We start from the raw sequence: 24,148 nt of genomic DNA, 5'->3' as shown, positions 1-24,148 counted from the left end.
TATCCTCCTCCTCATTTGGGCAAAGAAGAGGAGAGACTGGATAGACTGGACCCCAAAAGGGCTCTCAGTTTTTACATTTCAAGAATGTCAAAGTTACGTCAAGATGACCAACTTTTTGTAGGTCATAAATTGGGATTGGCGGGACAAAACAAACTATATCCCACAGGGACATTCTGGCTATAATTGATTGCTACAGATTAGCGGGAAAAGACCCACCGGATGACCTACGATCCCATTCCACTAGGGGAATGGCTACTTCTGCGGCTTTGAAGAGGGGAGTCCCTGCAGCAGATATTTGTTCAGCTGCAACATGGGCATCAATGCATGCCTTCATCAAGCATCATTGCTTATATGCCTCCTCCTCCAATGAGGGTTTGTTTGCCAAGGCGGTACTTCATTCCATCCATGAGAATAATACTAGTACTCCCACCTCCAAATTTACCACTACTATGGGAGTTTATCACAAGATGAGGACTACGTGAGAGGACACAATCCATTCGAAGAACAAGTTACTTACCAACTGTAACGTTCGTTCGACTGGATGTTCCTCCCACGTATTCCTCATCGACCCTCCCATCCTACCCCGCAGTACAGTTTGCGTTTCTTACACTTTCCTCTCACGAAGAGTCTATCAGTCACGGAGCACGCCTGGGAGTTCCTTGAATAGTTCCTCGAAAAAACAGAACTGAAGCCAACAGGCGCAGCACGAGCTATTTATACTGATGGTGATGTTGTCATGGTACGGAGCCTATTGAGGGACATCGACGCCACTACCTTGTGCACAGCGCCCTCTGCCGAATATTTTTTTCCGAAGCAACAAAGCTGGCGGATATGAATATCACAAGATGAGGAATACGTGGGAGGAACATCCAGTCGAAAGAACGTTACAGTTGGTAAGCAACTTGTTCTTTTTCCAGAGTTTAAATGTTCAGAAGTTTAAACTCTCTCTCCTCCTGCTCTGCTGTGCCTTTTTTGACCTGAACATGATCTTGTCCCATTTGTAGCACGGCTTGTTTAATTCCTCCAATGGATAATACAACACCAACCATTACACTGATGAGATAATAGTCTGTCGTTTGACCCTCTGCATGAGCCAGAATCAGATCTTCCTTTTTGATTCTTTTTGAAGGTTGGCTTTCTGCAGAGGTTTCTGTAACCACTTCTTCATTATCGCCTTCTCCTTCTCTACCTCTCCTTCCTGTTGGAGAATCAACCGTCCGAGGCATTTTTCAGCTATTTCACTGGATTAACAGGAGGCTGCAGGAGCTGACCGCTTAAACTGCTGTCACTGCTGCTGCCAGTTTTAGAATCCTCGTTCAGATTTTTGATTGTGAATTAGAAATGCCTTTTGGGAATTTGATTTGCAATTCTAAATTCGATTGTAAATTCTGGAAATCCAAGCATCCAACCACAACTAATGTGTGACCAGCCTTGCACATCATCTCTTCTAAGCGCCCGCTTCCCCTACAATCATGGCATAATAAACATATAACTGATTTAAGAGAATGTATTGGACGTAAAAAAGCAACAGCAGTGCCAGCTGATATGTATTCTGATTCAGGTTTGCAACAGGATTGGTCTAGCAGAGCCTGACGTGCCTGAAAAGTGCACAGCCCAGAAGGTCCAACATCTCTTCCTATGTGCATTTTTCAGTGCACAGTGCATGCGATTTGTAAAATGGCAAAGAACCCTTGTGACTTTTCCTAAGCATTTTCTAGCTCTCCTTCTCCTTTTCTATTTGTTACAGTCTCTTTGTTTGGTTACTTTGATATGTCCTAAGTTAAATGAGCACACAAAAAAGTCCATGTTACTGCACAGAAAAGACTGATTGTTCACCCACAGTAGCCAGTTTACGCTTGCTCCTTTCTTCAGTCTCCTTAAAATATGCACAGATTGCTTAGTATACAGAAAGCTGGGACTTCTGATAACTACATTCTCTTCCCAGCTCAGTACTCCTCCCCAAATCCAGCGAGATACTGAATTTTGTTCTTGCACTGGTCAAACAAGAAGTACATTCAACTCCTCAGATCAATGTTATTGTATTATTAAATGCAATTGGGTGGGCAAATGAATTTAGCACTGGACCAACAATTGTGTTGTATATGTAGGTGCAAAGGAGGTACTAAAACATCTAAACACCTATTTACAGAATGCTCCCCTTTGAGTACTGTTTACATGTGCACCTACACGAGTCTTGTCTTTTTCTACAACTTTAAGTCTGATGACCTTTGGCCTTATTGTTTAAACTCACCCTCGCACTCAGTCCACATAACACTTTTTAGGATTTGGAATATGATTGCCAAGAGGCATGTCATAGTTATAAAATCATTTTTATGCTGGGACTGCTGCTGCTAAGTTATATATTGATTGTCATTTGTTATTGTCTATTGCCATCAATGATGTAATTAATGCCTTTTCAACTAGTATGTCCGTTGTGATGACTGATCTGCTAAGTACTGTATAAATGTATTTGATTTATTTTACTTTAGGGTAGTTGCTGCTACTATAGCTGATGTATCTATTTTATCTTGATTTTGTTATGTTAATGATTGTAAAACGTATTTTGACTAATTACAATAAATATAAATAAGTGAATGTATAATGGAAGTAATGGGGCATGTTAGCACTTAGACCACTGCTGATAGTTTAACCTTTGAGGACTGCTCCATATGGCGATTCAGGAGATGGTAGTACAGTCCTGATTTGACTTGCCATTCTGGGACTTGTAGTGCTAGTTCTACAGTACAGTACTGCAAGTTCCAGAAGAAAAAAAACAGGGGGAAAAGAAACAGGACCGCCTGACTAGCCTTGTCTAAATAGAATGGGGTATAGTTGCATGGATGTTAGTCGCAATGCAGAGCTGGTCTTTAGTGGAAGTGGGGTGTTGGGGAAGCATCTGCCACGATATAATAGCTAACCCTGCCAATTTCCTGTAAACCAATGTCTTCCATCACTAATCATTTCATAATGTCTCCCCTTTCTTCCCCAGCATTTATAGCCCTCACGTCTGAAGAAGGTAAGAATTTCCCAATAATTGCTGCAACCAGCCTTTATACTGACACTTTTGATTATAGTAAATACATTTAATGTACATGTCTGTGTAGGATCCCTATCAAAAGGAATGTGAAATTCAAAGACATTAAGAAATAATTGCAAACTCAAATGTTCTGTTATTGCAGGATTAAATTGCAGACTGTATTTGTCAAATAAGGGCTGGCATGTGTTTGAATTCCTGATTTTCTTTCTTGCAAGAGAGTGTGCTAAGGAAGCCAGAAAGAGAGATTTGTTGGATATAGATGTCTACCCTCTACAATATTCAAATATAAGCAAGCTACCTGCTGTGACAAATCGTTGGAATTCGTCCCTTCTCCCCAAGGGGGAGTCCCCGTTGTAAGGCGAGGGAGGTGAGCCCGCTCCGCAATACCCTCCTTAGGGGTAGAACCCAACGGGAGAGGCTCTGCCTTTGGGGACAAGGACTCCTGTTCCCTTGAGGAACTGCCTAGAAGTCATTCAAAAATACCATCTTCAAACCCTTTCTGTGAAAATATATATAAAGAGAAGATCAGTATGTGTTATTATCAACAGGAAAGAGAAAGTTTCCCTTTAAATTCCCATTCCACTGGGACGAAGAATAGGACCTCTGAGGAAAGAAGAATCCGCAGGAGACAGAGAAAAGGGAACAAGGGCTTACGCAAGGGAAAGCCCCAACCTTACGTAAGCCCTGAAAGGGGAGGAGCCTGGAGACAAGAAAAAAGAGCCTGCGAATTACAAAAAGGCTTGTATACTCTTTCGAGAGGGTATAACCATGATTGCATTCAATTTTATTTTAACACAAATGTCCAATAGTAGGCCAGTGTGGGATACAAAAAAACATGTGGACAAAATCCTGCGAGGGATGGTCACATGTTGGCTGCTGAAGTAATTTGCTCATTATTACAACCCCTATAATCTCTACCAGTTATTTCTGCACACACAGCAGTCTATTTGTATTTATTTCTTATATAAGCGCAACACATCCAGGGACCTCAGTGCGCTGGCAAAATCATACAACACATAACATAAAATACACTAAACTGCCAGGGGTTAAAACCCATAAAGAAGGTTCATAATAACTACAAATGAAACAGGATATTTGTTGAAAATGTTTTTCTCAACTTAGTATGGGAAGGCATGTTACTTAGGTTTTTATATCGGTTCAGCATTTCAGTGCTGGACTGGCCAGGTGGGTGAGACCAGATTGATATGCAAATGGATATTTCAAATGGATTGTGTCCTCCAACTTATCCCTCATCTTAGATATATCCTTACCTCCAGCTTTGCTGCTTCGGAAAAAACTTTCTCTCCACCAGAGGGCACTCCACTCGAGGCTGCAGCATCGATGTCCCTCGGAGGCATCCATCGAGCGCCAACGTCATCCGCTGTATGAATGCCTCAAGCGTGCCCGTTGGCTTCAGTTCTGTTTTTCCGTTAGCGTCGCTTCGGATCGAGAAAATGGCGCTTCAGTTCGTGAAAATGTCATCTTCATCAAATCCTTCCACGCCGAAGACTGGATTAAAAAAATGCCAAAAATGTGGGAGGAAGATGTCGCTGACTGACCCCCATCGAAATTTCCTCTGGTGCCTCGGTTCTGACCAGAGTGTAGACGAGTGTGGTTCCCGTCAGTTGATGACCCATAAAGCATCAAAGGAACGGAGAGGTAAACTGGCGGTGGGGGAGGAGTCCTCGAAGTTTTCTTTGAGGGGAATAAAGAGACTTGGCAGAGTCTTCTTTAAAATGTCACACACCCAAAAAGTGTAGGTCGAGGAGTAGATCCAGGAAGTCCTCTTCCTCTTCCTAAAAAAAGGCGAAGAAGAGACAACACCGGTCTTATTCTTCCTCGACGTCGTCAGAGGAAGTTATCACATGTCCGTCAAAACATGATTCCCCAAGAAAGTGGGAAGCCTTCAGAACATCTATGCTAAAGATTTTTGAGAATGCAGCCCAGACCCCCTCCAAAAAGTCTAGCGAAGGCCATGCCTGTGCTCCTACAAAAAGTGACAGGGTAAGATCTAAGACAAGAAAATCCGACGAGAAATCGTCCAGGCTGTCGTCCAGGGAATCTTCCCTGACACCTCATAAAAAACGCCTACTGGTGCAAAAATTGGGGGTATTAGTCTATAAAATGGCATTGAATACTCATCCGCCATCAAAATCCTCGCCAAAGACTTCCTCGAAGCTTCTATCGGAGGCGATTGAGCACAGGGTGTCGACAAACCATTCCAAAAAGGTTACGTTGACTGCACAGCTGACGGTGTCGAAGGCTCCTTCGACAGTGTTGATGGCGTTGACAATTCCTTTGCAAGTATCGAACATTACCTCAACGGTATCGAAGGCGATACCTATAACGTCGACGCCCCTGTCAAGGTTTTCATTCATTCCTGTTGCGAAATTGACATCTGTGTCGAAATCTATGCCACCTGAGCAATTATTTCAACCTGAAAGTAGGCAGGATTTCTTTAGAACCATGTCCTCCATTTATAAGGGAGGTTCATCAGAAGAAAAAGATGTTTCACCTGCAGGAGTGAAATTTGGAACAAAACAAGTCCCTGAGGAGTTGATTGACCCTCAATCTAAAATGGCAGACTTATATGAGTGCTTGCAGTCAGCAAGCGGTCTGGACACATCTCCAGAATATGAATTTGAAAGGCCTGACCCAGCTGAGCATGCTGATGCAGGATATAGAACATTAATAAACGGTAACTGAATTTATGGAATTTATAGGGTGGAGCAGAAATTCACCTATTTAGCAGGAGGATGACATGACTAACATCCTTTCGGAGGGACCTCAATAGGATCCGATACTTCCTTTTCACGTAGCTCTACAAAGGAAGGTGAACACTGCATGGGAAAAACCCTGATTCTACCTCGGCAGTAAATAAAAAATATGTTTCAAAATACAGGCCCTGTTCTTCAGATCCTGAATATTTGAGTAAACACCCATCACCTGAGAGTCTTGTAGTTGAAGCAGCTACTTCTACTACAAATGCAGCATATCCTACAATTCCTCCAGATAGGGATGGTAAGAAGATCGATGCATGGTCCCGAAAGATTTTTTGGTCAGGGAGCATGGCATTAAAATCCACAAATGTAACTTGCACCCTTGCAAGATTTACATACACCCTGTGGGACTGTATGACAGCATCAGCTGAACACATCCCTGAAGGTGAGGAAGGGGAAGCTTTCCTGTGCATAGTAAGGGATGGAACGGAGGCTTCGGGGGAATGCCTTCAATCAGGTTTCAACACGGCTGACAGTATCAGTAGGTCCATGGCGTCTAGTACGGTGCTACATAGATTTGTGTGGCTGAGGAAGTCAGGCTTTATACCGGATGTGCAGGCAAGACTTTTTAATATGCCACTTGATGGCTCAAGGTTGTTCGGCAGCAAGGTGGATGAAAGTTTGGAGCAGTGTAGAACTCCAAAGCGGCAGCAAAATCACTCAGTGCCGCTATACGACAACCTCAACAACGCCTCTACACAGGCTCATCTTCCTGGAAGGGTCGTCCCTTTCAATTTTATTCCTCATTTGGAAAGGGAAGGGGGCAGGCCAGTCAAAAGGGACAAAGGACATTTGCTCGGGGGCAAGGAAAATGTTCTAGATCTGCCCCAGCAATGGCAACTGTCCCTTCGGCCACTGCTGCAGCTGCCGCAAAGCCACTCTGAGGTTTTGACCCACAAGACCCCGGTGGGAGGCAGGATCTCGCAGCATCTCAAAGAATGGCGGGGCATTACTTCATATGCTTGGGCACTGGAAACAGTATCCCAAGGTTACTGCCTTCCTTTTCAAAGAAACCTCAGAATCACCCGCCGGGATACAACTCTGCCAAACATCCAGACCCGCTCCTGTTGCAGGAAGTCTTAACCCTGATACAGAAAGGTGCAATAGAACATGTATCTGTAGCAGAGAGGAACAAGGGTTGGTATTCCCCATATTCCCTCGTACCAAAGAAGGGCGGAGGATTGAGACCCATCTTGGACTTGAGAAACTTGAACAAGTTCCTTAGGAAAGACAAGTTCAAGATGGTAACACTCTCTCAAATCCTTGAGCTTGCCAACTCCAAGACTAGTTGGTATCATTGGAACTTCAGGATGCTTACTTTCATGTGCAAATACATCTCAAACACAGGAAGTACCTAAGGTTCGTGATTGGCAATTCTCACTATCAGTTTCGAGTTCTGCCTTTCTGGTTGACCTCTGCCCCAAGAGTTTTCAACAAGTTGATGGCAGTAGTGGCAGCAAGTCTCAGTAGAGGGGGGATTTACATCTTCCCCTACCTGGATGATTGGATGATCAGGGCATGCTCCCCCGAACCAGCCCAGGAGCATCTTACCAAGACCTGCCACTTCCTTCACAGACTCGGCTTTTCTCTGAACTTACAAAAGTAAAATATGATACCATCACAGAAGCTCCAGTTTTTCGTAGTAGTCCTGGATACTTGCTCGGGGAAAGCCTCACCTTCTGAAGAGAGAGCTCACCACATTCTGCAGATGGCAACAAAATTCCAGAATGCCCAGTATCTAAAAGCCTTCGATTTTCTGAGGTTGCTCGGTCTTATGCCATCCTGCATTTTTCTGGTGCCAGAAGCCAGATTGAGGATGAGATCCCTACAGTGGGCCCTCAGGACTCAGTGGTCCCAATTTTCACGAGAAATGTCAGATGTTTTGCAAGTTCTTCGATGGTGGACTTGCAATGACAATATCCTCAAGGGAGAATCTTTTTGGCAACCCTGGCTGGAGATAACAGTAGTGACGGATGCCTCACTTACAGGGTGGGGAGCTCATGCCAACGATTTGACGGAGTCCACACTACACATCAACCTATTGGAGCTGAGGGCAATCAGACTAGCGCTATAGGCCTTTCTGCCCCCTGTGCGGGGAAAGAATGTGCTGATAATGACAAACAATACCGTGGCCATGTACTACCTCAATAAGATAGGAGGAGTAGGGTCACTGCCACTGTGCAGAGAGTCAGTGCAGCTCTGGGTCTGGCTGGGCAATACAAGATGAGATTTCTCTGTCAGCAGTTCATCTAGCTGGAGAGCAAAACACAGCGGCGGACAATCTGACCAGGCAGAGCACAGTCTCCCATGAATGGGAACTAGCTCAGGTAGTCCTTCAAGAGATGTTTGCCTTTGGGGAACCCCTCCAGTGGATCTGTTTGCAACCAGGATCAACCGGAAGTGCAAACTGTACTGCTCAAGGGAATTTCCTCCGAGAGGAGCTTTAGGAGACGGGTTTGTGGTGGACTGGGATTTTCCGCTTCTGTACGCGTTTCCTCCACCCTCCCGATATCCCTCAAGTAATCAGAAGGCTAAGAAGGTTCATCAAAACCATGATCTTAATTGCCCCCTATTGGGCCAGGAGAACGTGATACCCGGACCTTCTGGACATGTCCATCTGCCCTCCAATATGTCTTCCACAAAGAGATGACCTGCTCTCACAAGAGCAAGGTTGAGTTCTCCATCCAGAAGTCAAAACACTCAACCTTCACGCATGGCTTCTGAGAGGCTTAGATACAAGGATTGGGACCTTCCAGATGACATTATGGAGATTTTGCTTTCGGCCAGAAGGCCAGCAACTAAATCTCTGTACCATTGTCATTGGAACAAGTTCAGTAACTGGTGCAGAGAAAAGAATGTGAACCCTTTTCAGTGTAATATTCCCACAATATTTTCTGCTATACTTGGCCAATCTGGGGCTCCACATTGGCACGATAAAGGGTTATTTAGCAGTGCTCCTCAGAGGAAGAAACTTACTTCCAAATACCTTTTGATTACACAATTCTTAAAAGGTCTTAATAGTGTGTTTCCTCCAATACCTCCAATACCAATCAAGTACTTGTGTGGGACTTAAACTTAGTATTAAAGTTTCTCACATGCATCCCATTTGAGCCTTTACATTCTTGTCCGTTAAGGCACCATACTTCTCCAGCATTGAATCTTTCATAGATTCAGGTCCTTGAATATTCCCCGTCGTCAGACTGGGAATCCTCTGTGATAAAGTAATCATTATTAAAAAAATAATATATATATTTTTTTTAATTTTTTATTATACATACATTGCTACATAGAAATGCCTGTGCATAGCCCATTATGGCCTATGAGCCATTCCATTGTGTAGTCCCTCCACCTCACTTTGGTCCTGTATGACCCCAACCAATGAGGTGTCAGGACTTAAGCTCCGCCCCAGTCAGCCATCTTCCGATTTTTCACTGCAGTCTAACTGACACAGGGAATCCTCAACCTCTCTGAGCTTTTTGATTTTTTCTTCTATTTCCACAGTGGTTTTTATTTTTAAATATACTCTACCACATTCCCCTGGCTAGGGGCTATCTCCTCTGGTTTTTGGGGCTTCAAGAAACTTGGTTTTGACCCAGATTTCGTCGAGTGAATCTTCTCTTCAGATTGCTGAACTTCAGGCTACCAAGAAGCCTTCCCTGTTCAGGGATTGCACAAGGTGCAGGAGAAAGGTGGTTTACATGAAAGACCCCCATGATCACTGCATATACTGTCTATATCCGCATGATATCCAGAAATATCACATTTGCAAGTCTTTTTCGACTAAGACCCTACAAGACAGGCATAGAAGACTTCTTCTGCATTTGGAAACCAAGGGGCTTTCTTCTGACGAGGAATCTGCGAAGACAGACCCTGTTCACTCCAGCAAATCATCTGAGAGGCAAATATCTAAAAGAACGGCCTCTTCAGTGGAAAGGAGTTCCTCTCCCACAAGAGTAAGAGCTATCTGGAGAAGCCGTCTACGAGCGGCAGTAAAGATAGAGGCCCGTCGTCCACCAAGCTGTCGACGAAACCCTCATCGACGACCACCACGCGACAAACCACATCTTCCTCGTCGGTGAGATTATCATCCACAAAGCAATCATCGATGAAGGAAGCTCATCACTCGTCCACGAAGCACTCGTTCGCGGATAAGGGCAAGCTACCGTCTACAAAATCTTCATCTACGAAACCGCCGTTGACGAGGCCGTCGTCGATGAAATCTTCGACCACGGATCTGTCGATGGCACCGCAAGCTTCTTTACCGATGGAAGAAATAGGGCCCAGAACACCCCTCGCTGACGCCACTGTTACGCCATCCAATGAAGACAGTCTTCCTGAGTCTATGGAAGCAACTCCTCAGTTTGTAGAAACTCTTGAACCACAGGGAACACAATTATCTCCCTTAGGAGAAATGCCAGAGCTCCCTGACGTCATCCTACAGGGGGAGTTTTCAGAGACTGAGTTTGCTGAAGAACAGCATTATCTTAGACCTAAGGAACACAGCCCTCCTTGGCAACCTTCTACAGAGGTGCCTGCTGATCCTTATGACCCTGTACTCATGTTATCGATGCATCGGATCATTGAGGAGCTCAACAGACGTCAAAATGAAAAGAGCAAGTCCGCTGTACCGAGGGAGCCAAGCTTCCCGGAGGGGGATCTTTCACCTCGACAAAGCACGCCAAGACATTCACCTCCCAGGAGTAGGCCACAGAAAAGAGTGTGTTCACCTGAGCCACCGCGCAGGTCTAGGAGCAGGACACTCAGTGCTTCACTGACAAAGGTCCCTTCTCCAGCGTCGTCACATAGGACAAGATTGCCAGCTAGAGATCCAACGATTGTACCCTCCTCTGCTTCGGTCTCAGACTGGCAGGAAGATCCCTTCAGAGAGAGAATTTTCTGAACTGGAAGAAGGCGAGATCACGCAAAAGCCTGATACTAGCGAATGGGACGATTACATTGTTGAGAAGCCCAGAAAGAAAGATTCTCCAGGTGGCTCTTCACCGCCGGATGATCAAGTATCCTGTCATACTATTATCGGCAAAGCCGCAGAATTGTTCCAGTTACAGGTCACATCGGAGAAGAAGTCGGTGCTTTATGAGCACAGGAACAAATGTAGGAGAACTGTTACTACCATTCCTCTCCTCAACACCATTTGGGATTCCGGATCCAAGATATTGGCCACACCTTTGTCCACTCTGGCTCTAGTTTCCAGGCCGGAGAAAAAATACAAGGTCCTGGGTCTGCACCTCTTTGTCTACGAGGTCATACTAAACTGGACTCGGTCATCACAATAGCAGCTAGGAAAAAGTTGACCAACCCAGCATCACCTCTATCAGCCCCACCAGCCAAGGACGGTCGCAAGCTGGAGGCTATGGGCAGGAAAGTGTCCACATCAGCATCGCTTACCTTTAGAGCGGGCAATGCGCTGGCCATGACGGCGAGATTTGACCACAAGCTTTGGCTCTGCATGTCCAAGCTGGCAAACAGCTACCCGTAGAGCTCCAGGAAGAAGCCAGGTCGATTGTCGCCAATGGGGAAGCAACTTTGGATCACATGATTGACGCAGAATTTGATGTGGCGGAGTCAGGTTTCAGGCAGATGGCCCACGGCACAGTGCTGAGAAGACAGGCCTGGATGAAGGCTACCAATTTCATGCCTAAGGTCCAAGCTCAGATATTGGACATGCCATTCGATGGTCAAGAACTCTTCGAGAAAAAGATCGATGACCACCTCAAAGGAATCAAGACGGACACGGACATGGCACGTGCCATCAGCACTTTGAAAGATAGAGACAAGGATAGCCAGTCTTTTTGTCCTTTTCAAGGTTCGTCCTCGAAGTACAGAGGTTTTAACCGTTCCTCCTATGGTCAGAAGTTGCAGGATAATTCATACCAGGACACCAAGTCTTCCAACAAGTACGCCCAGAGAGGGAGGTGGGGCTCCGTTCAAGGGAAGTCGCAGAACAAACAAAACTGACAGTCCAGCTATTCCCCACAACATCACACCCCGTTGGGGGGCAAGGTGAGCCAGTTATTTCAACGCTGGCAGTCAATAACATCAGACAAATGGGTGTTACAGGTGGTCCATGAGGGACACACCTTAGAATTTCTTCACCAACCCCCTTCCCTGCCCCCGACACTGCACAGGGTGCATATGTTAAAACAAGTCATGTCTGAAATCCAAAAGCTGCTGCACAAAGCAGCAATAGAGCCAGTACCTTACTCTCTTAAGGGGAAAGGGTTTCTACTCCCGTTTCTTCCTTATCAAAAAGAAGAATGGTCAATGGTGACCCATCTTGGACCTGAGAGCGCTTAACAAGTATATCAAATTCAAGTGATAACTTTGCAAGGAGTGCTCCCTTGGCTGAACATGGACAATTTGTTGCCCATTCTAGACTTGGAGGACGACACACATACCGATCCACCCAGCACACAGAAAATTCCTCAGGTTCACTGTAGGCAATCTTCATTTTCTATTTCGAGTGCTTCCGTTCAGTCTGAGATCAGAGTGTTTACAAAATGCGTGGCACCAGTAGCTGCAAAACTCAGGAGGACAGGAACAGAAGTCTTTCCATATCTGGACGACTGGTTGATAAGAGCAAGTTTCGCCTCAAGCCCACGCTTGGCAGTTTCAAGGAGAACAAATCTTCTAAAAGGGTTAGGTTTCTCCATAAACAACACGAAGCCTTGCCCAGTTCCCAGCAAGACAGTTTCTTTCCTGGGAGCCAAACTCAATACCAACATTCCGAGGGTGAGACCGTCGGCAGAAAGAGCAGCAACAATTCTGCACTTGACCTCGTGGTTCTTAGTGAGAGAGACAATATCGGTGCGCTCTTACAAATCCCTCCTGGGCATGATGTCCTCATGTATATTCCTCATACCAAATTGCAGGCTTCGCATGAGGCCTGTCCAGGAGGCCCTGGACCACCAATGGAAACAAGTTCTCGATTCTTGGGAGGACATCTTCCAGATTCCAACGACGCTGCACAAGGCTCTTCGATGGTGGAACGCTCCACAGAACCTGTTACAAGGGATGCCGTTTCAGGCACCAACGTCGACCCTTCTCTTGAGGACAGATGCATCTCTTTCAGGCTGGGGCGCTCATCTTGCGGACCTACAAACCAAGGGCTCTTGGTCAACCCAGGAGTCCCAACTCCACATCAACGTGTTGGAATTCCGGGCCATACGGTGGGCACTAAAAGCTTTCCTTCCTGTAGTAGCGGGGCAGGTACTCACTGTCCAGACAGACAACACGACCTCCATGCACTACACAAACAAGCAAGGAGGCACGAGGTCAGAGATCTTATCTCAAGAAGCTCAACTACTATGGGCATGGGCCTTACATCACGGAGTCCCAATCAAGGCGGAACACCTTCCGGGAGTGGACAATGTCCTGGCGGACAAACTGAGCAGGGACTACACTTCTTCTCACGAGTGGGAGCTGGACGAAGAGGAAGCACAACGGATCTTCGCCTTATGGGGCATCCACATCTCAATCTTTTTGCCAACAGAGCAAGAAATGCAGAATGTTTGCCTCCAGGTACCCAGAGAGTCAGTCAGTAGGAGACGCTTTCTCAGTGGATTGGACGGGGAAGTTCCTGTATGCCTTCCTCCCCTTTTCCCCTAATTTCCGTAACACTACGCAGACTAAAGGAGCAGAAGTGTTCTACGATCCTAATTGCACCAGACTGGGCACGGCAGGTCTGGTACTTGACCCTACAGCACCTATCCCGATGGCCCCGATTCGCCTCAAAGCGCATCAGTATCTATTGATGCAACAGAAAAACGCAAGGTCCTCCACCACGACCCAGCAAGCATGTCTCTCAAGGCCTGGTTCCTGAGCAGCGTAGGATGATGAATCTCAATCTGCCTGTGGAATGCTGGGATATAATCAGGGCCTCAAGGGCTCCTTCTACACGCATCACCTACACTAGGAAATGGACTTGTTTTTCCAAGTGGTGTGAAACGTATGCTATTGATCCTCTCACCGCTTCGGTGGAGCAAGTACGTTCGTACTTATTACGCTTAGCCAAAGCAGGACTTTCACTATCTTCGATCAAGGTCCACCTATCAGCCATTACAGCATACACGATGGCCCCGAAAACGCAGTCCTTACTCTCCCTGCCGGCTGTCAAGGTTTTCTGTAAAGGTCTTTTGCATTCATATCCGCTTACGCCCACACCGGTTCCAACCTGGAACTTGAACAGTGCGCTAACAGCCCTCATGGAGCCTCCTGACGAGCCTATCCACAGGTGCGACATAAAATTCTTGTCATCGAAAACGGCTTTCTTGATAGCCATTACTTCGGCCAGGAGGATCAGTGAGTTACAAGCCTTATCTTCTGAACCTCCCTTCACCTTGTTCCATAAGAACTGTGTCATTTTAAGAGCACACCCTAAGTTCCTTCCGAAGGTAGTATCCGAAATGACGCCCACAGAACGCATTGTCCTACCAACTTCCTTCCAGAATCATTCTTCGGAAGCAGAACAAACATTGTATTCTCTGGACATAGCAAGAGTATTAAAGTTTTATTTGCAAAGAACTAAGGAGTTCTGTTATTCAAATAGACTGTTCATCGCTTTCTCGGGCCACACAAAGGGCCAGCATATTTCCAAACAAGGTCTGGCGCGCTGGGTTTCTTCTTGTATCACCCACAGCCATCAAATGAAAGGCAAACCACCCTCAGCGCACTCCACCAGAGGGAGAGTGGCATCAACAGCGTTCCTCGCAGGGGTAGCCTTCAAGGACATATGCAGAGCCGCCACATGGAGCACTCTGCACACATTCGCTAAACACTATTGCCTGGCTGAAGATACCAACAAAGAAACTGCAGTTGGACAGGCAGTGCTCCGTCACCTCTTTGCATAAGGTAGGATCAGCCTCCCTTTCCAACCTTTCCCTGAGTATCTAACCGCTGTGTTGCTCCATGGTAAAGGTTTGATCAGAGATATGTTTTATGTATTTATGCATATATGTTTATGATGGTGGCATGTTTTTAACTGCTTGGTATTCTATTCAAGCATCTGAATCGATGAAAGATCCAATGCTGGAGAAGTCTTAGTTACTTACCTGTAACTGTATTTCTCCAGCATTGGTATCTTTTATAGATTCACATGCGCCCACCCGCCTCCCCTGAGAGGCTGCTCCTACACTGAGCTTCCATCATACTGTAATTCCTACGGTTCAAAATCTGAAAATGGCTGACTGGGGCGGAGCTTAAGCCCTGCCACCTCATTGGTTGGGGTCATAAAGGACCAAAGTGAGGTGGATGGACTACACAATGGTATGGCTCAAAGGCCATAATGGGCTATGTACAGGCATTACTATGTAGCAATGTATGTATAATTAGAAAAAAGGTTTTATTTTTAATAATGATTATTTTATCATCGAGGATTCCCAGTCTGATGATGGGGAATATTCAAGCATCTGAATCTATGAAAGATACCAATGCTGGAGAAATACAGTTGCAGGTAAGTAGCTAAGACTTCTAGTGGCAATTACATCAGCCCGCAGGGCGAGTGAGTTGCAGGCACTTTCTAGCGGGCCTCCTCACACCGTCTTTTCCAAAGATAAAGTTGTTCTTAGGGTCAAGCCCTCTTTTTTGCCAAAAATTGTCTCAGATTATCACCTGTCACAAAAAATAACACTGCCTGCTTTTTACCCTCCCCCTCATGCAAGTAAGGAGGAGGAAAGGCTACATAGATTAGACTCTAGGAGGGCTCTTAGTTTCTATATTTCAAGACTGGCAAGATTACGTCAGTGTGACCAACTCTTTGTGGGATACATTGGCCGTAAATTGGGGCTGGCAGTGACTAAGCAAACATTGTCTAGCTGGATAATTTTGGCTATAACCGAATGTTATAGATTGGCTGGGAAAGATCCTCCAGATGGGCTGAGGTCTCATTCAACCAGGGGCATGGCAACTTTAACAGCACTTCAAAGAGGTGTCCCATTGCAAGATATTTGCGCAGCAGCCACCTGGTCATCCATGCACACATTTATAAAACACTATGCTCTAGGTTCGACTTCTTCACAGGGAGGTCTCTTTGCTAAATCAGTACTTCATTCTGTACATGATTGATATCTCTGTACTCCCTCCTCCAATACAAAACTGCTTTGGGACTTAGGGTCAAGCCCTCTTTTTTGCCAAAAATTGTCTCAGATTATCACCTGTCACAAAAAATAACACTGCCTGCTTTTTACCCTCCCCCTCATGCAAGTAAGGAGGAGGAAAGGCTACATAGATTAGACTCTAGGAGGGCTCTTAGTTTCTATATTTCAAGACTGGCAAGATTACGTCAGTGTGACCAACTCTTTGTGGAATACATTGGCCGTAAATTGGGGCTGGCAGTGACTAAGCAAACATTGTCTAGCTGGATAATTTTGGCTATAACCGAATGTTATAGATTGGCTGGGAAAGATCCTCCAGATGGGCTGAGGTCTCATTCAACCAGGGGCATGGCAACTTTAACAGCACTTCAAAGAGGTGTCCCATTGCAAGATATTTGCGCAGCAGCCACCTGGTCATCCATGCGCACATTTATAAAACACTATGCTCTAGGTTCGACTTCTTCACAGGGAGGTCTCTTTGCTAAATCAGTACTTCATTCTGTACATGATTGATATCTCTGTACTCCCTCCTCCAATACAAAACTGCTTTGGGACTCTATCCTAGATGAGGAATACGTGGGAGGACACAATCCATTCGAAGAAGAAGTTACTTACCAACTGTAACGTTCTTTCGATTGGATGTTCCTCCCAAGTATTCCTCGTCGACCCTCCCAGCCTACCCCACAGTACAGTTTACTTGGTTTACACTCAAAGTTCCTTTAAGGCTTGTGTCACGACGCGCTCCCTTCGCTCCCGTTCCCACCACTTGAGGGCATGATTTGGGGTATATTCCCTACTGGACCTTTCCTCCGAACCTTATGCTACGGTGCTGTGATGAATTGGGAGCGCTAAATCCCTATTTTCCAAGCTACTTCCCTTCTGGATCCATTCCAGGTTTTTGGCAGCCAGCATGCTTCTTTAACCAAATGACTATGCTTCCCAGAATGCCTGGCCCACTGCTCCACCTCCACCCTTGCAGGACAAGGTTGGGTGGAGGAAAGGCAACAGCTGTGGCTGCAGGTGCAGCAATCAGCACACCTGAGGCGTGTGCTCGTTAAGCAGCTTTAAAAGCCTCAGTCTTACTTCAGTCCAGGGCTGGTCATCGTTTGCAGTGTTCCTGTTGTGACTAGTCCCTTGTTCCTTGTTCCTTGCTTTTGTACCTAGTTCCTAGTTCCTGTTTTCTTGTTCCTCCGCCCTGGATTTCGGATTCATGCGCTAATTGATTTCTGCTCCCTTGATTCCCTTTTTGTCTTCCTCTGTTTGCAGGCAGCATTTCTCAGTGCTTTCCCCTTTTAGATGCAGCCCAGTTTGTCTGTGTTCTATATTTCTTTGACTCTGTCCTTTGCTGCTGTAAACCCGTATGCCTTAGCCTTCCTCTTAGATTAGCATCCTGTCTTTCCCTTGGAGGGGTAGGGGGAAGTTTGCATTGGTTATTTCGTTTTTCCCTGCTCCTGATCCTTATTTTCCATTGGAATCCATTCCATGTTTTCCATTGCACAACTGCATTTATTTCCCATTTGATATTTAGGTGTGGTGTGCGGTTGTAGCTAGCTCCTGTGTGAATGCTTATGTTTTCCTCACTAATTTGTAAACACTATTCCAACTTAGGTATTTAGTTTTCCTCCCATTGCTGTTATAGCCTTTCTGGGTCCCAGTTTCATCATCAGGATTCGTGGGCTAGCTGACATTCAAGAGGTTTATCTCGTCCTCGTGAGTACTGTTCTTTAGTTCCCTTATTTAATACCATCAAGAGTGTTTGTTCACAGATCCTGTCATTGCTTGCCCTCCACGTGGGTTTAGCGCTGTCAGTACCTGTAACAGCAATTGGGGGTAAGGCGCTTGCCGACTTTCCTCGCGGTCAGGTGCTTACCCCACATCCCTTTTCATATATTGGTTTTGTTGTCACACTCTATTTGCACTCCTGGGTTCTAGCATACATGAGTCGTTTTTTCTGTGTGCACGTAGTTTAATTCGAAGCCTTTCACTGTGTAATTTAGTGCACATTTCCCTTGCCATATTCGCTGCCTTTGTACTCGCCTGACTAATCCTGACAGCTTGGGTCAAAAGAGGCATGCCATTACCTACGATCCATTGGCTACAATATATGAAAAAACAGAACTGAGGACAACAGGCGCTCGAGGCATTTATACAGCGGATAACGTCAGCGCTCGACGGATGCCGCCGAGGGACATCGACGCGGCAGCCTCGAGTGGAGCGCCCTCTGGTGGAGAGAACATTTTTTCCGAAGCAGCAAAGCTGAAGGTAAAGATATATCTAAGATGAGGAATACGTGGGAGGAACATCCAATCGAAAGAATGTTACAGTTGGTAAGTAACTTGTTCTTCTACACTGTGAAAGGTACAGTGAGCTAATATGTGGCTGTAAACCCTCCCGAGTGGGAATTTACCCAGAGAACAGGTTATTTGGCTGTGTTTGTTCTCGGTAGAGGGGCTCCCAAACCTTTTTGTATAAATGTTTAGAGACTTGGGTTTTCAACCTAAGTTACCCACCGTAAACCAGTCGTGGAGTTAGAGAGGGAAAAGCCTCCAATCTCCCAGCACCTCATATTCTTAGAGAAGCTACCCCAAAGAAGTTATACATGAGAAAATACAGCTTCTTCAGAGACTCCTTCTGTGTGGTTTAGAATATCATGAATAATATGTAAAAGCCGAGAAAAAATATTCATTTTGACCAAGTTAGATCCTACTGATACTGAAATGGGGAGAAACACCTGTGATGAATCTGGACAATTCATCCCTTATTCGCAGATGGGAGCCACCCTGTTAGTACCCTTTGGGAACACTACAGGTAATTAGGACTACAAGTGTTAGCTCAATTTCACCTTTGATACAGGCCTGTACTACAGAGTAAAGTGGTAGCGATGGCTGAGCAGCCAGACTTATCTCAAGAGTTTAAATGAGCAGTAGAACACATTACACAAAGGACCAGACGATACAGTGATTCAAGTAAACACTTACTTAAGGTTTCTTAGTAAAATAATATACAGTTATTTACTCAATCATTTATAAAAAAATACACTTGCATAAGCAGCTCAATATCACACACTATTACACCACAAAAATCCAACCAGTAAGTAACTGAACACGTTTAGCTCAAAAATGAAGTGTGAGCATAATGACACTTCAGATAATTAATAAGGGAGGGAAAAGACAAGGTTATTAGGACAGACCGCCCAAAAACATTTATAGTCAGGGCAAAGGGTTTCAGTTAAATACAATAGTCAATGGTTCAGCCAAAGTCAATGGTTCAGAGTCTTTTGTATAGGATAGCACAGTTCTGGTGTGTAAGGGTTAAGTCTTTGCCATGGATGTTTAAAGGCTTTGGCTAGGCAGAAAGTTTGACAAATGTTTAGGGAAGGACAAGCCTTTGTAGTTGAGGAAAGTTTCACGCACTTTCGCGATGGCCGGAAATATTTCCGGACTAGGTTTGCACAGTACCTTTTCAATGAAGAAAGCTGTAGCTGAGGCAGTTGTTCCTGGCAGTTCGAGCAGATCTCGCTGTTCCCGAGCTTCAGTCGTGAGGACAAGAAGGACGACGTCAGGAGGTTCCTGCACTGCCCAGGGAAGAGGCCAAAAGCTGTAGCAAGACGTCGTTTTAAGGTGTGAGTGCCTTAAAGTCCACAAGCTGGTTTCCTTCCATCTGGCTATCCGGTTTTCAACAGCACTCTGATGAAAATTCAACCAGAATAGGATGGTGTCCAGGTGGCTTGCGAGTTGGTTGTTCCCACCAAACTCAAGGGAAGAAGTTAACCTTGAAGGGCTTCTCTGCCGTCGGAGTTTCAGGCAATTCGGACCTGCAGCAGGACTTCAACGGTCGTCCAGGAGTTGCAGCAGTCCTCTTCCTTCCTCTTCGGTTCTTTCATTCCAGTGGTCGACTCTGCTTTCCAAGTCCCAGAGACCTGCTTTTAAACAGTTTTCCCCCATTCATTCCAGCCTGACTGTCACTCACACAGCAGGGTGGCTGTCCTTGCCGGGCAGCCAGCCGGCCAATCATGCCAGAGTGCATTCAGGTCTCCTAGGAGACTAAGCACAAGGATTTTCGGGCACCTCCCTCATATCCTGTCCACCTCAGACACCCTGGCGCCAGAGGAGGGCTTCAGCATTGAAGCCTGCCAAAGGCCAATGAACAAAGGGACCAAACCTGGTTTGGCGCGCAGAGACAAACACAAGAAGGACCTTTCCTAAAAGAAATGGCGAAAAAAGATGACCAGAGTCTGTTTTTACAGATAGGTCTTGGGCGCCATATTGAATAAGATGGCTCACCCGATTTTTAGCTACCGTTGCTAGCGGTAGGGAAAAATCATGGTAGGTGATCTAAACCACTGCCACCAGCCATTTAAAGTAGCAAAGGGTAACATTTTACTGTTACGTGAGTGTTTTGACTCAGGGGCAACCCCTCCAGCACTCTATAGTAAGATAGGGTGTGCTGGGTCAGTAAATTTAAAGAGACTAGTAAAGTCAATTTAACTTTACATGCTCTGGGAGACAGTAGTCGGTCCCAGAGAAAGTATTTAAACCTTGGGGAGTCTGAAAGACACCCCTGTGCCACTACACTGAAGGTGCTGTGTGACAAACAGAAAAAGATGCTGCCACTGGAGTTGTTTTAAAACTCAATAACCAAAGAACACAAAAGTAAAACACATTCATAATACATGAAAGAGTGGAAAAAAAAGGCTCACACGCTTTCCAGGTAAAAAACCAAATCCTAGAAATCCAGCAAAGTTGCTGCGGGTCTTAAAAGGTAAGGGAAATTAGCACATTTGGAGAATCCTCCCTAACACACCCCCTTTGAGGCTACCAAGTGAGCCTGCCAAGCAAGACCCTCCATGCGAGTGAGTCCCCCCAAACCACCATTTCGAATGGATTGTATCCGCCCATGTATCCCTCATCTTTGATATACTGCGATATACTGCTTGCAGCTTGGAAACATTTTTCAGCCGAGGGCGCTGTGCATCGTCGTCTACCTCATGTCCCTCGAGAGCCTCCATCCTCCTCGAGTATGACGTCAACATTGGTGTATATATGGCCCGTTGAAACGGTTCTTTGCCTGGGCGTATTGTTTACTGCGTAGTTACGAGTTTGTTACAAAAATGTCTACTCATACCCCGAAAACGGGCTTCAAGAAATGTGCTGAGTGTTGGGCTAACATGTCCATAACCGATCCTCATCGAGCATGTCTCTGGTGCCTGCGGCTGGGCCACATCGTCGAATATTGTGGCCTGTGTCAGTCTATGACTGGAAAAGCATTAAAGGAGAGGAAGGGGAAACATGCTTTGTGCAAACCATCCCCAAGTTCGTCTTCAGTGACCCCCACAAAAACTTTGTCTGAAGATAGGAGCCCAAGAAGTAGATCTCTGCACTGGGCCAAGAGGCACAGTAAAAGTTCAAAGCGTTTGGGATCTCGGCAGTCCTCTTAGTCATCTTCGAGGAGATCAAAGAAAAGAAGTCATCGCTCCGGATCGTCCTCTACCGGATTCCTCGCCCAAAGGGAAACTGGTACGATTTCCTAAAAAGGGGGCTAGTCAAGTGGAATTGGAAATGTCCTGATGGCAGAAGTTAAAAGTATTTGAGAAGGCGGCAAAGTCAGCCCCTTTGTTGAAGTCATTAGAGACTCCCGACCCCATTGTGCGACAAGTCGACAGCGTATTGTCTGTGAAAACCACTACCTGCGCGCCAGAGGGCCCCGACAATAGGTCAAAGACTTGGAAGGATTCGATTGTCTCAAAGGCATCTTTTGCACCTCTCATGGCCTCGACGCCTCAAAGGGATCCTCCTTTTCTGACCCATTTGTCAACATCGAAGGCATCGAAGTGGAGTATATCGACGCCGAAACAGTCCTGGTCCAAGCCCTCGAGGACTTTTGAAAGTCTGTCCAAGGTTTTTAAACCTCAGGGGAAAAAGTTACTTTTTTAAAGTCCACGGCCTCTATTTATGAGGAGGAGGTGGAGGAAGAAAGCCATATTTATATTTTTGGTAGGGAATATGGCACTTCTGGTGTTCCAGAGGAGCTGATATCCCAGGAATACAAAATGAGAGAACTTGTGGAAACCCTACACAATGCCAGTGGTCTAGACACCTCTCCAGAGGTTAGTTCTGGCACTCCTGAAGGTTCAGATCATGCTGATGCATCTTATAGATCATTAATGGCAAAGGTTATTTAATATCTTGGATGGGTTAGATCATCTGTTGAATATGAACAGGATGACATTACAGGTATTTTGGACAGGGGACCTCCTAAGGACCCAGTCCTTCCCTTCCATACAGCAGTGAAGAATAGAGTTCTAGAGAACTGGAAGAATCCAGATACCATCCCTGCGGTTCACAAGGATTTCATTAAAAAATGCAGACCCTCATCAGTGGATCCAGAGTTTCTTTCGAAACATCTTAGTCCACAAAGCCTTGTTGTGCAAGCAGCTACTGCTCATCTAAGGGAGCAGCTTATCCCACAGTCCATCGGGACAGGGAGGATGAAAGGCTCAATGCCATTGGAAAGAAAGTTTTCTCTGCAGGGAGTATGGCGCTTAAAGCAACAAATGCAACTTGTGCTATAGCGAAGTTCACCTACACTTTGTGGGGGTTGATAGCCATGGCATCTGAACACATCCCAGAGGGTGTTGAAAGGGATGGCTTTATGAACATTTTTCAGGACGGTAAAGATGTCATGTGCCAATCATTGCAGTCAGGGCAAGACACTGCAGATTGTATTAGCCGTTCTATGGCTAATACAATATGCTTATTGGATATGCCATTTGAAAGAATCTAAAGCAGACGAAAGTCTTGAAAAGTTGCAGTCTAAGGCAGCAGTGAAATCTTTGATTCTGGCCATTAGGTAGCCACAACAAGGTCGAACAGCTCCATCTTCTGCTTAGGGATGGAGAAATCGTTCATTTTGTCGATTTTAGTAGAGGAAGAGGTCAATTTAACCAGAGGGGACAGAGAAAGCAATGTCGAGGCAGTCAAGGACATACAGGCAGAGGAGCTGCAGCAGTATCCGCTGCCTTGCCTTCTGCACCAACCAGTACCACAAAACCACTTTGAAAACTTGAATCATTTGACGGGGGTGGGAGGCAGGTTATTCCAGCATCTGAAAGAATGGTGAAGTATTACAACAGATGCTTGGGCACTACAAACCGTCACCCATGGTTACGACCTCCCTTTTCTAAAGAGTCCACCGGACAGCTCCCCCGGAGGCCAGTCCTTGAAAGTATCCGATCCGCTCCTCCTCCAGGAAGTTCAGACACTGTTGGTGAAGGTTGCAGGTACCTGTAGCGGAAAGAAATCAAGGCTGGTACTCTCCTTATTTCCTGATCCCGAAAAAGGACGGAGGGGTGCGACCCATCTTGGAGTTGAGATGCTTGAACAAGTTCCTCAGGAAGGACAAGTTCAAGATAACCACTCTCTTGCAGATCCTCCAGGCCCTTCAGCTCCAGGATTGGACAGTGTCATTGGATCTTCAGTATGCTTATTTTCATGTTCCGATTCATCTCAAGCACAGAAAATACCTGAGATTCGGCGTTGGCAGTTCTCACTATCAGTTTCGGGTACGGCCATTCGAGCTGACCTCCGCCTGAGGGTTTTCACCAAGCTGATGACGGTGGTGGCAGCGAATCTACTGAGGGGTTTGGGGATTCACATCTACCCCTACTTGGACGATTGGCTGATCGGAGCCCGTTCACCCAAAGAGGTTCTGCAGCATCTGAACGGCACCTGTCATTCTCTTCACAAGCTGGGCTTCTCCCTCAACTTCAGAAGTCCCACATGACCCCTTCCCAGAATCTGCTATTCATTGGAGCAGTCCTGTACTCTTCCGCTGGGAAAGCTTTGCCACTTGAGATGAGGGCTATCAACATAGTGCAGATGGTAAACACATTTTAAAGTGCCTCATATCTTCCAGCCTTCGATTTTCTCAGTTTGCTTGGTCTCATGGCATCCTGCATTTTTATGGTGCCCGAGGCCCGTCGGAGAATGAGGTCTCTTCAGTGGGCCCTCAGGACTCAGTGGTCAAAGTTCTCCGGCAGGATCACGGATCTGGTACAGATCCTGAACAGGGTCACGCAGGATCTCCTGTGGTGGTCCGTCAAGGAGAATGTGTTGAAGGGGAAACCCTCTCGGCAACCATGGCCAGAGATTACGGTTGTTACAGACACCTCCCTATCAGGTTGGGGAGGTCACACCAACGGTCTAGCAATCAGCGGACACTTG

At 45.9% G+C, this 24,148-nt stretch overlaps 1 protein-coding gene across 1 annotated transcript in view; it reads left to right on the top strand.

Annotated features, from left to right (window-relative positions):
• LOC138580912 (serine protease 27-like) overlaps positions 1-24,148 on the top strand; it is a 622,848-nt gene that overhangs the window by 127,499 nt on the left and 471,201 nt on the right. Inside the window, exon 2 of the mRNA XM_069651843.1 lies at positions 2,990-3,016. Coding sequence (XP_069507944.1) covers positions 2,990-3,016 — 27 coding nt within the window. The remainder of the gene's footprint in view (positions 1-2,989; positions 3,017-24,148) is intronic.

This window comes from Ambystoma mexicanum, chromosome 3p (assembly GCF_040938575.1).
Source record: "Ambystoma mexicanum isolate Mex_15411 chromosome 3p, UKY_AmexF1_1, whole genome shotgun sequence".
In the NCBI taxonomy this organism is placed as follows: Eukaryota; Metazoa; Chordata; class Amphibia; order Caudata; family Ambystomatidae; genus Ambystoma; species Ambystoma mexicanum.
This window is presented reverse-complemented; position numbering and strand designations above follow the sequence as displayed.